The 12,271-nt window shown below is 40.6% G+C and overlaps 1 protein-coding gene across 1 annotated transcript in view; it reads right to left on the reverse strand.

Annotated features, from left to right (window-relative positions):
• Positions 1 to 659: 659 nt before the first annotated feature.
• The window catches only part of DISC1 (DISC1 scaffold protein), a 189,948-nt gene continuing 178,336 nt past the window's right edge, over positions 660 to 12,271 (reverse strand). Inside the window, exons 12-14 of the mRNA XM_082480189.1 lie at positions 10,746 to 10,856; positions 2,529 to 2,700; positions 660 to 700 (exon numbers count right to left, since the gene is read on the reverse strand). Of these exons, the coding sequence (XP_082336315.1) occupies positions 2,545 to 2,700; positions 10,746 to 10,856 (267 nt within the window). The 3' untranslated portion in view covers positions 660 to 700; positions 2,529 to 2,544. The remainder of the gene's footprint in view (positions 701 to 2,528; positions 2,701 to 10,745; positions 10,857 to 12,271) is intronic.

The raw sequence follows: 12,271 nt of genomic DNA on the forward strand, positions 1-12,271 counted from the left end.
ATTGCATACTATACTTTTTTTTTTTTAGTATGTTTATTATTCAGCACGTCTGAGAAAAGGAATGATTACTGGCTCTAACTTCCCACAACAAACAGTGAAGTTAATGGAATAATAAATTAAAGTAGTAGTAGTCCACATAATGTATAAAATATATGTTAACAGATACAAATATGACATGAATGATGACTGATTCAGTTTCCCTTCTCCTCAGGAGCTCAGTGTCTTTATTAGAATGGTTGTATAAGTTGAATTTTTATTAAAATGCAGCAGTTCTCTGAAGCTCTGAAACACGAAGACCATGCAGGTTTTTAAATTGCATGGGAATGCCTTCAAGAAATCTTGCTAGTGAGACTGAGGGTGCTGCTCTCCTGCCCCTGTGACGGTTGGTTACTGCCCCTGTTGTTAAGCCCTTGCTGCTGCAAGGAGGAAGCCTTCATGCTTCAGCTGCGGCTGATGCTGGCTCTAGGGCACACACAGCGCCCACCAACTATTTACATTACAGGCAGTACCTATTCAAAGAACAGAACCCCACACACCCCTCAGTGTGTGGAAGACAGGGGGTTTTGCAACCTCAGTGTACTGGCCATCATCTCTGGGGTGTCCTCCTCGTCCTGTAAAAACGCTCATTGCTGGAAATTCAGCACCCAGGCCCTCTGTGGCGTTAACCCACGAGCAGCTCCTGCTGGCCTTAAGGAAACAGCTGTAGGAGAGATGTGCCATGTCAGTGTGCTTTCTTTTCTCTTTACCTGAACTCACGTGGGTTTCCGTGAGTGCTTTCTGGCTGACAGTCACCCCCAGGCAGCCAGGCTGTGCGTGCCCAGCCAGGGTTTCCCAGGGCAGCCCCTCCTGCGCATGGGCTGAATGTCAGTGCCACGGGGTGCTGCCTCGAGCTGGGACCGAATGCCTTCATCATCTGCCTGGGGGAGTTTTGAAAAAGTGCCAAATCTACTATGAGGAGGTAAGTGTGGAACAGGGACTGTCCAGCAAAGCCTGGAGAAAGAAACTTGTCAAACAGAGCACAGCAGAAGAGCAAGAGAGCTCCCTTTGAGACTGGGGATGGGAACAGAGTAGCAGAGTCCATGCAAGGTAAAGATCCATAAGTCTTTACCACAACGTGGATGCTGACCCACGTATCATACAACAAGGTAAGTCAACCGCATTCTGATTTACAGGGTTGTAATTCCACCGTGAGGACCTGATGACTACAGAAACCACCTGAGCTCTGCTCCCCTGGTTTGACAACTGTATACTCCTGGATGCAATTAGAACCCTTTGTACGTCTCAGCTGCCTGGCACTTTTTTTTTTTCCTCCCTTCGTATTTAGTTCACATTGAGGTAGAAGTTTCAACTAGTATTAAAACACACAAAGAAAATGAAGACAATCTGAGTGGGCTAGTAGTCCAATGACCTTCAGACTTTGCAAAAACCTTCACAATGTGGCTATAGAATGAGTAATCGAAATAGCAGAAACAAAATAATTCTAAAAAATGTCAGAAAAATAGTATCTAAAAGTACAGTACTGAGTTGCTTCATCTACTGGCTTAAAAAAAAAAGATTTTTTTTTTTAAATTCTCCCTCTGCAACAAATGGCAGAAGCAAAATTTTTTGACATCAGAGATACTCTGGTATATATACTAGTTGGCTTCAGTTGAACATTGTTTCTATTTCTTATAAAAATACATGTTTAAGTATGTGTATATATACACATGTGTCTATTGCAAAAAAATCTGCATTTCTTCTGAAGTTTATAAGGAAGATCAGAGTAATATAATAGCAATAATAAACTTTACAAGGAGATTTAAATGACTTATTGTTCATACAATATTTAAATATAAGGAATACAAATCACCACCACAGTAATTTTTTTGTGCTTTACAATCCCTGTAATACTAAAGCAAGTTTATATTAATACCTAAATGAAAAGAGTTAGACTACTGCTATAGGGGCTGCTGTTAGTTACCTCCATTGTACTCAATACCACTGAGTAACTGAGGTCCAAATTTCAGTTGGAAGAACTTGATTAGCTTGAATTTCATCCTATTGATTTAACTGTTAGCAGGAATGTGAAAATACATTCAGTGTAAGAAAGCTGTTTAAGGCAAAGGGGGGGCGCGGGGGGAAGCTCTTATTCTTACAGCTTTTTTTCAAGAAATACTAGATGTTCCAGCTTTAACGCCACATTTTTAAATCAGGGAAAAAAAATCCATGGGTAAGGAAGACAGATACTGTTTGTGAGTCTTCAAGGAGAACATTTCACTGACATTAAAGGCAACTCTGCAGACTCACTTGAAATGTATCAATTTGTAATCTACACATTTACAGGGGATGCTCTGCTCTGAAAGCTGTTTCCCAATCTGTGCCAAAACATGTGAGGCTGTGTAGAATACTTCTGATGATAGACCTCCAGGCTCTGTTTCTCCATAATTGATTTAGTTATTAGTTATGCAGGGAGCAAAGAGATCCCTGAGGCTTGGTGAAACAGTATTCAGTTACTAAAAGCAGCCCTTTGTGAATTAATGTCATCCTACCAGCTCTTTCTGCTCATTATTCCTTCAAGTCTTGTTTTCCTGGACACCAGCTGTCACAGAGGAAGTCTCCAGCCTTTTCTTCTCCTGCCTCCCTGGCTGGCTGAAGCTGTACCAGCACGGTCTGGAGTGTCTCCTTCACCACCTGGATCTCCCTCTGCAGAGACTGTGCAAGCTTTATTAAGGAATAAATCTATAGGTGATTGGCAGTCCCTTTTCTCTTTCCAAGTTATTAAATAAATTCTTGTTATGCTGCTCACAACAGATGGCCATGGCTATCTAATTGTAGCTTCAAGTTCTTCCAAATTGTTTGGATTAAATATTAATACATTTCTCACACTTGCTTTTTTAAAAAAAAAAAAAAATCCAGGCAAACTGAAGTCCTCAAGTAGTAGTATTCAGCACTTTGAAAAAGGGAGGGGATGGGGGATACTGCTTGGATACTGTTCTCACGGGAAGGAAGGAGATGGAGAAATCGTACCATGGAGGCAGCAGCACGAGCCACGAGTTCCCTGTTGGATGGAGGGTGGAGCTTTAAGCCAGAGACGCAGACCTGGGTGGATCAGACCCCTGGTGAAGGCAACAGGGCAGCGGGAGAAGTCCAAGACAAGCCCAGTGACCACAGCTTGTGTGGCATTAGTGAGCTCGGCAATGTGCGCTATGCAAGGCCGGGTGGGAATCTGGGCAAGTAGCAACATAAGGTTACAGTAGAGAAAGTGTTTCTGCTCTACTTAACTCCAGAAGCCTTTAATCTTAGCTGAATTATCAGTATAATTATAGCACAGAAAACACAAATATAAAGCAATACAAGGCTCCGCAGTGAATGCTTTGAACAAGCACAGAGATTAGCAGTAGCGAGGTCACGCTGTCATGTGTTAAAAGGAAAAAGGCCACCCAAAATGCATCTGATAATTCAATAAAAATATTTAATTTTCTTAAGAAAGGAGAGTTTTCCACATTTTATTTGCCATTGTCTAGTTCAGGTTCCCTGCAAGACACTCAGGAAGAAAATGATGGCTGATGGCTCTGCCTCTTAAACGACCTTTCACTGCCCTCTTTCCCCAGCTCCAAAACAGAGGGAAGACGAGGGGTGCAGCAGTCAGCAAACTGGCAGATGAAGGTAGGACATGCACGGAGATATTCCTAAGTGCTGAGACATGCACAAGTTTTAAAGTGGCTGGGCTTCCCAGGCAGTAGAGCTTTTTGTTCTGATGACTAGTCTCTCCTGGGAATAAGCGCAGTTTGTACCATCAATACATCGGTCTTTTTGCTGAAGGACTGGGTACAGCTCAATGAGACAACCAACCTTATCTTCTCTTCCATAGCTTACACTACATGGACAGCAAAGCAAGCATGAGCCAAGTCAGAGCCTGCTGAAGCTCTAAACCAACAACCAAATCTATGCGAACAAGCCCTAGAGCCCACCCCACTCACACTCAGGCCTCCTGTACAGACATGGCTGGAGGGCAAGAAGCTCAAAAGTCTAACCCAAACGGGTCAAGAGAGAGAGAAATAAGTTCATCTCTAGCACTAAGTCATCAAACAATCTCTGAGAGACCCAGAAATTCAATTCAAGGGAAATGAAGCAGCCGGACACCAAAACCACTCAATTTCAAAAATACAACGCACAGGAAGGGTAACGCACAAGGACAGGCTTTATCCTATACAGAGCTCATCCATTATGAAACATTGTTTTACTCAATCCCAATGTCAATGCAATGCCAAGAAAAAAAGACACCTTCAGGTTATGTGACTGTAAAAAGTGAGGTGCTACTTTTGAAAAATTGAGACTAGAGAAGACCATGGGAAAGCTATACAAATCACTGCTATTTCAGACAGCCGCAGTTATGCCTTTGAAAAGCTTTTTGGCTGCTTTTCATTCTGTTATCAATCCCTAAAAATTTCATCTTTGTGTATATACATACATTTACTGTGATGTTTTCCTCTTAATACATTCCCCAGGAGTGTTCATGCATACTTCTAATTTCTGGACAGCTCTATTAACATAAAGGGATTCTGTCTCTGCTTAAAAGTAAAAAGTACAAGCAAAACCTCTCCTATCCTAGGATCTCAAAGCACTGTACAAGGACAAATTAATTATGCTTTGCATCCTCTCTGAAGTAAGAAACATTATTATCCTCTTATAAGCAGTCCTGGACTGTCCACCACTGTGCCATTTAATCATGATGCTCTGCTGAAAACCCAACTGGTATAAGAGAAATTCTTCAGTTTACGAACACCGTGAAGTCTCTGAAATTTAATTACTTCTGATGCACAGTCTCTGACTACATGCTGTTATTTGTAATATCCCAAGCAATTACAAAATTCTTTTCAGATAGAGAGAAAAAGCAAAATAGAAATGTTTTGCTGCCAGTGGATCAGAAATCTTGAAGGATAGAGGAAAATGAAGGAAACGGGGAAAGAAACTCAACCAATGGAAAGATGGAGCAACAAGAAAGATGACTACATAGTCTACCTACAGCAAGTCTCAATAACCTCATGAATAATACCACAAGCAGCTGTAGACCAGTAGCTGTCAAATGAGCCTTCATGGCTAGGCAAAATATATGGAATAGGGCTTGAGCATGGAATCTCTATCCATATACAGAGCTTATTTCTGGATAACCAGCTTCACCCATTTTAAAAATGCAAAAAACTTAGTTTTGCATAGATCCACAGGCAAATGTGTCCTTCATGCTTAAATTCTCTACCCAGTGCTGCAAATATTGAGCCAGTATCAAAGGCAGACACCAAAATAAATTTTAACTAGGAACACTTTCTGGTCCTGCTGCCTTCCTGTGAAAAACTGGCAATATTTCTCCAATGTCTCATAAGCAGTAAATTAAAAGTACTTGGGAACAGCTTCACAAAAACACTATCCATATTCTGCGACAATTCTGCAGCTCTGACGTCTTGGTGGGAGGTTTTCACCTATTTGACTTGCTCTCTTTAAAAAACTTGGGCATCATGACAGTCCATGATTTACAAGGAGATAAAAAGCAGAACTAATTACTGCAAACTTACTTAATTTTTTTTGAAAAAACAAAATCTAGATATTACAAACCAGGTGCCTTCCCATTGGAAAGATTAAAAACAAAGAGGCCTTGTAAGACAAAAGGCCTTAGAAGGACAGCCAAGGACTACCACTGGACTGAGGCAAGGGCCTATGGGAATTTGGAGAATAATACCAATTTTGGACTTCTGAAGAGGAAATTAAGACTCGAAGAACAGAAATAATCAGAAAGAGGGCTGTTTTTCTGGGTTTTTTTTTGTTTGTTTGGGTTTTTTTGTTGTGTGTTTTTTTTTTTTTTTTTTTTTTTTTAACCTGTTTAACTATTCTGCTTGTTTCTGAAAGCTGAACATTACAGTGGCTGGAGACAAAAGCTCAGATAGATGTCCCACTACATCACTGCACGTGTCTCTCCTAACCCCAGGCACCAGTACAGACAGGGGGGCAGCCAGCTGGAAAGTAGCTCTGCAGAGAAGGACCTTGAGGTTATGGTGGACAGCAAGATGAACATGAGCCAGCAATCTGTCTTGTGGCAAAGGTGGCCAACAGCCTCCTGGGCTGGATTACAAAAAGCATTGCCAGCAGGTGGAGGGAGCTGATCCTTCCACTCTGCTCAGCACTGGTGAGGTCCCATCTGGAGTGCAGGGTCGAGTTCTGGGCTCCACAGTACAAGGAAGACTTACTGGAGCAAGTCCAGAACAGGACTAGTTTAATGGACTGGAGCATCTGTCACATGAGGACATGCTGAGAGAGCTGGGACTGTTCAACCTGCAGAAGAGAAGGCTCAGGGGAATCTTACCAATGTGTGTACATCGCTGAATGGTGCGAATAACAAGCAGGAGCCAGACTCTTCTCACTCGTGCCCACTGACAGAAAGGAAGCAACAGGCAAAAATTCCAAAATAGGAAATTGAATCCAAACACAAGAAAACAGGTTTTTTTACTGTGAGGGTGGTCAAACACTGGAACATGTTGCATGGAGAGGTTGTGCAGTCTCCATTCTTGGAGATACTCAAAACCTGCTCTTGGTGACCCTGCTTGACCTGATGACCTCAAGAGGTCACCTCCAACTAAACAATTCTGTGATTGTGTGTGCTACTGCCAAAGGACCAGCAAAGAGGCAAGACAATTCAGTATTTATTTGGAATGACCTGGATTTAGGCCTTTTAAAAGTGAACTATTGGGAATGAAGGAAAGACATTAAGCAAGTCCCTACTGATCCTATACGAGCCCTGCGTGTTCTCACAGCAAGAGAGCAAAATGGCCTTTGGAAGTCTATCATTTACTTCTCCTTACAAAATACAGGGGCGCTCATGGTACTGAAACCAGACTAGAAGTTTCCCGTTTCCCCCCTCCATTGCCCTCTCCCTCCTTCACACCCACAAATGTGTTTCTACAAAATAACATACTATCCCTCCCACATAAAAACCAAAACACTCTCCCCAAAAACGAATAAACAAAAAAACCCAACAGAATGACTGCAACATTTTGAAAAATTGATCACTTCAGGGGTCTGGATATCAGCTGTCTCCAAATCACTTGTTCCAGCAGAAAAAGGAAGGCAAAGAAGCTGCAGCACAGGGGTGGAAATTCACTGATCTACCTCCATCATGGCATGAACTATAGAAGTGGAACCACGGTCTCATCGTGATGCACATTGGAAAGGGCTCACCCCCCTGTTACCCAGAATAAAATCAAAGAGGACATCATTGCCACCTTTCACTCTTACGGGATCCCAAAATTTCTCACAGGTTCACCAGAGTGAGATTCCACAGTGAGGTACCTTCAGGGGCCAAATTCTACGCTCCTGAGTCTGTTGAAAACATACGCTGGTGTAAAGTAAGACTTGTATGACAGCCTGCTGTATGATGAAGGCAAAGGGTTAGCAAAGTGACCTAATGAACATTTAGGCACAAAATTCTTTATTCAAAATAACTGTTTAAAACGCTCGTTTTAGGGCAAGGAATGGAGATTGCTTTTATAATAATAGTCCAGCCAGGTTTTCTTCCAAGAAAAGCATTTTCACCAGGAGGAACAATTACATGCATTCAAATTGTCTATCAAAACGTAACTGCTAATTAAGAACAAAAATGACTGTGAAATTGCAATATAGGCTCCATTTAATTTTACTAGGAATTCCAGGCCTTTACTGTCAGGAAAGTAACACCTCTCATCAGCTCTGTAGACACCAGAATGAGTCACCTCTCGTCCTTTGGTTTTTCCAATTAATGATGTGGACTGTTTTCATACACTCGCCAATGATTAACCGTAATTGAATGTTTTGTGGGTTTATTTGGTTATACTACATAGAATTTAGCAAATATGTCATAGTGCTACAGAGGAGCTCTTCCCCCCCGCATTGTTTGACGCTTTTTATACAAAATTACAGTTTAATATTTGCTGTGAAAGGCTCCAATAATAAATGAGAAAAAGCGCGTCTGTGCCTATACTGAGGACCAAGAAATATCACTGGATTTCTCCTTTGTTCAGGTCGTGCCGGCAATTACGAGCAGCATGGTTGATTTCAGTGTTCCATGCCATCGAAACGTAGAATGAAAAACAATGACATCTGGGATTTTTCTTCTAATACAAACTTAATTATTAATCAAAGCTATGACACACACTAAACATTGGCAAATGGCTTGAGAGCATCAGGAATTTATCTTTCTCAGTGGAGTCTTTAAAAGTCTTTTAATAATCAGACGACAGGACTAATTTACATCAGTGTAGCCCCCAGTCAGATTTTTGACCTAATAGTTTGTAATATTCATGCGTAAGGCAGTTTTTGGGGGGATGAGGGAAAGGGCGAAAATAACTGGTGAACAAGAGTTTGAAAAACTTATCCAGCTTTGATTACGATTTCAGATCTTTAAGCTCCTGCTCTCAGAGTTCTACAGATTTTTCATGAAGACTGCGTAATTGTCCCATATTTGGGATAAGTAATTGTTTTATTTAAAACCAAATAAACTGCCATGCAAACAACAGCTCCACCTAGTAATCATAAATTCTTCTATTGAAGCTAATTATTGGAACCAATCTCAGTGCTAGTTCCTGCCATATAGGCAAGTTATGAATGAGTGAAAGTTTATTTTACAGGCACTGAGCAGTTTTTATTTAAAAAAACCAATCTACAGGTCTGTAGCACTGTGGTAGATATTTTTCTCATTCCTTTTTGAAGTATAGCACAGCGATTACATGTACCAGATGGTAACATTTTATGCACATTGATCCGGACTACCTCTGAGATAGCAACGGAATGTTAATGAGGGGTAGTTGAATTGCTGAACTGCTTCTCTGTATGCCCCTATGTTTTAAACATGTTTTAAACATGGTTTCTTATTTTGTGACTGATGGTCTTGCTAAGAGGACCAGGACATCACACAGTGTACACTTCTGTATTTAGATAACGTGAGCTGAACTTCACTGATAGAGGAGATCAGATCTATATCAAATAACTACGGCTTAGAACTAGACTAATCTACAACTCTTCTCAAACTTTCAATGATTAGATTTTATTTTTTCAACTAACTCTTGCAGTTTCAACAGCTACAAAGAAATACGTATGGTCCACAGAAATTACAAATTCTACTATTTTACATACTCGTAGCATATTTTCATCAGGAATCAAAAAGGCACTTTTTCAGCTTATTTCACCTTACCTAGTAAACTGTAACTATGGTCAAACCTGACTGTTTGGTTTGAATATGAACTTAAGTCCACTGCAAAGAACCCTTAACTCCAACCCTCGGTGTTCTTCTATTAGGGTCAACGAGAAAAGCTCTCAGTTGAGAGCAAATAGAGGTAAGGGAGGAAAGAAGTAGATGCTCTGCACACACACAGGGCACACACATCCATATAGCTCCAAGAAGAATGCTCACAAACAGCATTGGGGAAACACAACTGCAGCCGCGCACGCATGCTGTAAATACAATTAAAAGAATATTGCAATCTGGCCCGTGGTAAACACAGGAAAATAATCTTTCTGTACAGTGAAACACTTAGAAAAGAAAGATTTGAAGTAGTAACAAATTAGTGACTGGACTGCTCCTCTCAGATGCAAAGCCCTCCAGCACCTTCCCTGCCTGCCTCCCCCTTAAATTTATCATTCTGATAACTTTAAAGAAACCAAGTTGCTAGAATAGGAATTTTGCAATGAGCTGGCAATAGGTGCCCAATTATCTAAAACACAGTGGTATTTCCACACACTATTTATTATCCTTTCTCTGAACTCTCTCCTGCAGTACTACCTGCCTCAGCTTAGAAGGAACCGAATCCTTCATCTCCACTCACCTTCATCATCTCAGCTCAGCTTCAGGTGTCTGTAAGGGCTCCTCTGCTAATCTGTCCAACTTGAATGTATTCATTTTTCTTCATTATGCCATTGCCTGCCACCTCTTCTCCACTAAAACCTAACCAGCTAAGTATTCTCATCTTCCCGAGCCTCACTGATTCTTCTTCTCTTTCCCCGTTCTTAGAAAGACAAAATCTCTTTTGCGATAAGTTTTACTATGGATGTTACAAATGAAACAATACTCTGTGCTCTTAAATTCTGAAAAACGTTCACAGATGTAGGCCTAACAAATGCCTCATAAAGGTTAAGCAATCTTCAGTCAGACACTGAATGACAGATGAAGCACAGAAAGAGATCAGGGTGCTTTATAAGACAACATCTCATCTGGTTACTTGCACTGGAGTGTCAGAGGCAGATTAAATTGCATAGGATGCCACATGATGCATCTGCTGCCCATTTTTTTATAAAGGAAAAAAAGCCAAACTATCTGTGACAATATACAGAGTCTGTGTCAATGATGCAGCATTTAATTTAGCGAAATCATGTTGGGAAATGCAGGTGCATGGATGCTTGTATCCATGCAGCTTTTGATGCCCTACGTTTTTACTTATACGAGCATTACAAACAAAAGGATTTTAACAGTAGAGTAAAGGCTTTTCAGCGCTTAATCTCAATTTAAAGAACTAGCTTCTGTTTAAATCAATTAAAGCTGGATCAGACCACAGTGAAAATGCACTGTAGGAAAACTTGCTACAGCAAGAACGCCCACTTCAGCAAAACAATCAATTCTCCCCTTCTTGATGTATTTAATCTGCATTAAGAACTAGTACTCCATATGAATCTGAAAGGCAAGTATTTCACATACATACTTACATAGCTTTATCCATATCTATAGCTATATCAAAAAGGATATGAATAACTCCTTCATCAGTTCTGCAGGAGGAAGTCTGCAGTTGCTCTTCCAGATGCACCAATTTCTCACTTATTGCTTCACATTTTTCTCCCAGCTCTGCAGAAAAAATGAAGAACTCCTACAGGAAGTTGAAAAAGAAAAGAAAGCATGTTTGATGCTGTTTCTACATCAAATTTGCATCAAATTAAGGGGAAAAATAAAATATTAGCAAGGGGATATGATACTTTACAGTGCCAAGACGCTGCCTGAAAGCAAATTCCCATTAGAGGGACAGAAAGTTGTTACTATATAATAATTTGGTGATGTATATGAAATGGAATGAGCTTGTGGTCTCAGTCTATTTCCCAGCAGAAAAAAAGTCACGATCTCATTTTCAGCAGAGGATTAAAGGGGTGTGAAGACTGAACTGTTCTCCCTCTTCCCTGTTGTCTCACCACAGCAGGGGAGGGAAATCTCATGCTGACTACACCATTTAGGTTCCTAAATTTCAAGTTTTTCATGTAAATATGATTTACGCTTTTAGACCATTTAAAGATTTCAAGCAGCATCACTTTCGGTATCTCTTATAAACACAAAATGTACTTACTCTTTTGAGGAAAAATCTGGCTAGAATACTTAGGGACTTTGCTCAACTGATCAGAGAAAACACATCAAAGCCTTACAGATTACAAGATGAAACTATATTTTTTTAGTGCGTTATCATGAAACAAGACTAAATTTTCAAAAAACAATGCTTAGATACTAATACTTAGAACTTATACAAACACTTTTTTGTATTTTAAACCGAGTATTTTAAATTAGTTGCAAAGTCCTTCCCATAACTTTGTCTGCTTTCAGATACACTGCACAAGGGTAATTTGTATCTTTTATATTTTGTATTGAGTACATTAAGAAACAACCCCCCAAAAAGCAGCAAATATGAGAGGGGGAGAGGAAACAAAACCCATCAACCAATTTGTGTAGCACTGAGACAAGCCTCTCCTCTCCCTCCCAGGGCATCAAAGTGCTGTTTACAGTGAATGACAGGGGTTATCGGTAAGGAAAAGATTATGGTGCCAAGATGAAATTCTTCTGGAGCCATGTTGAAAAAACTGGAGTCATTAATCAGCTGGAATCCAGAAAATTGGATTTTCCTCTAGACCTAGTCTATGCACTCATCCATAAAGCCAGCTGCACATGTGGCCATATACAATCTTCAGAAAGTTCTTCTCCTTTCACAAAGCATTTGGAGTTCTTTGCACTGATCTGTTGCTATAATAGCAGCCATCGGTGGTTGCGTAAGAGAAATGAAGCCTTCAACCAAAGACCTTCCAAAGAAATCGCGCTAATACTTGTTGGAACACTGCCCATTGTGAAACAATCTGATTTTTGGTAAACAGATTTACCAGACCTCGCTTCTGTGCTATCCTTACTTTGCGTCACACAGCGCATACGCAGAGTCAAATGTCAGAAGAGCTCTGCTTGCTGGCACGTCCCCTGTTACAGCGGAGAGCTTTGACCTTCCTGCCTTCCTAGGTCTTCTGCCAGACAGGG

This window comes from Vanellus vanellus (genome assembly GCF_965231255.1).
Source record: "Vanellus vanellus genome assembly, chromosome: 3".
In the NCBI taxonomy this organism is placed as follows: Eukaryota; Metazoa; Chordata; class Aves; order Charadriiformes; family Charadriidae; genus Vanellus; species Vanellus vanellus.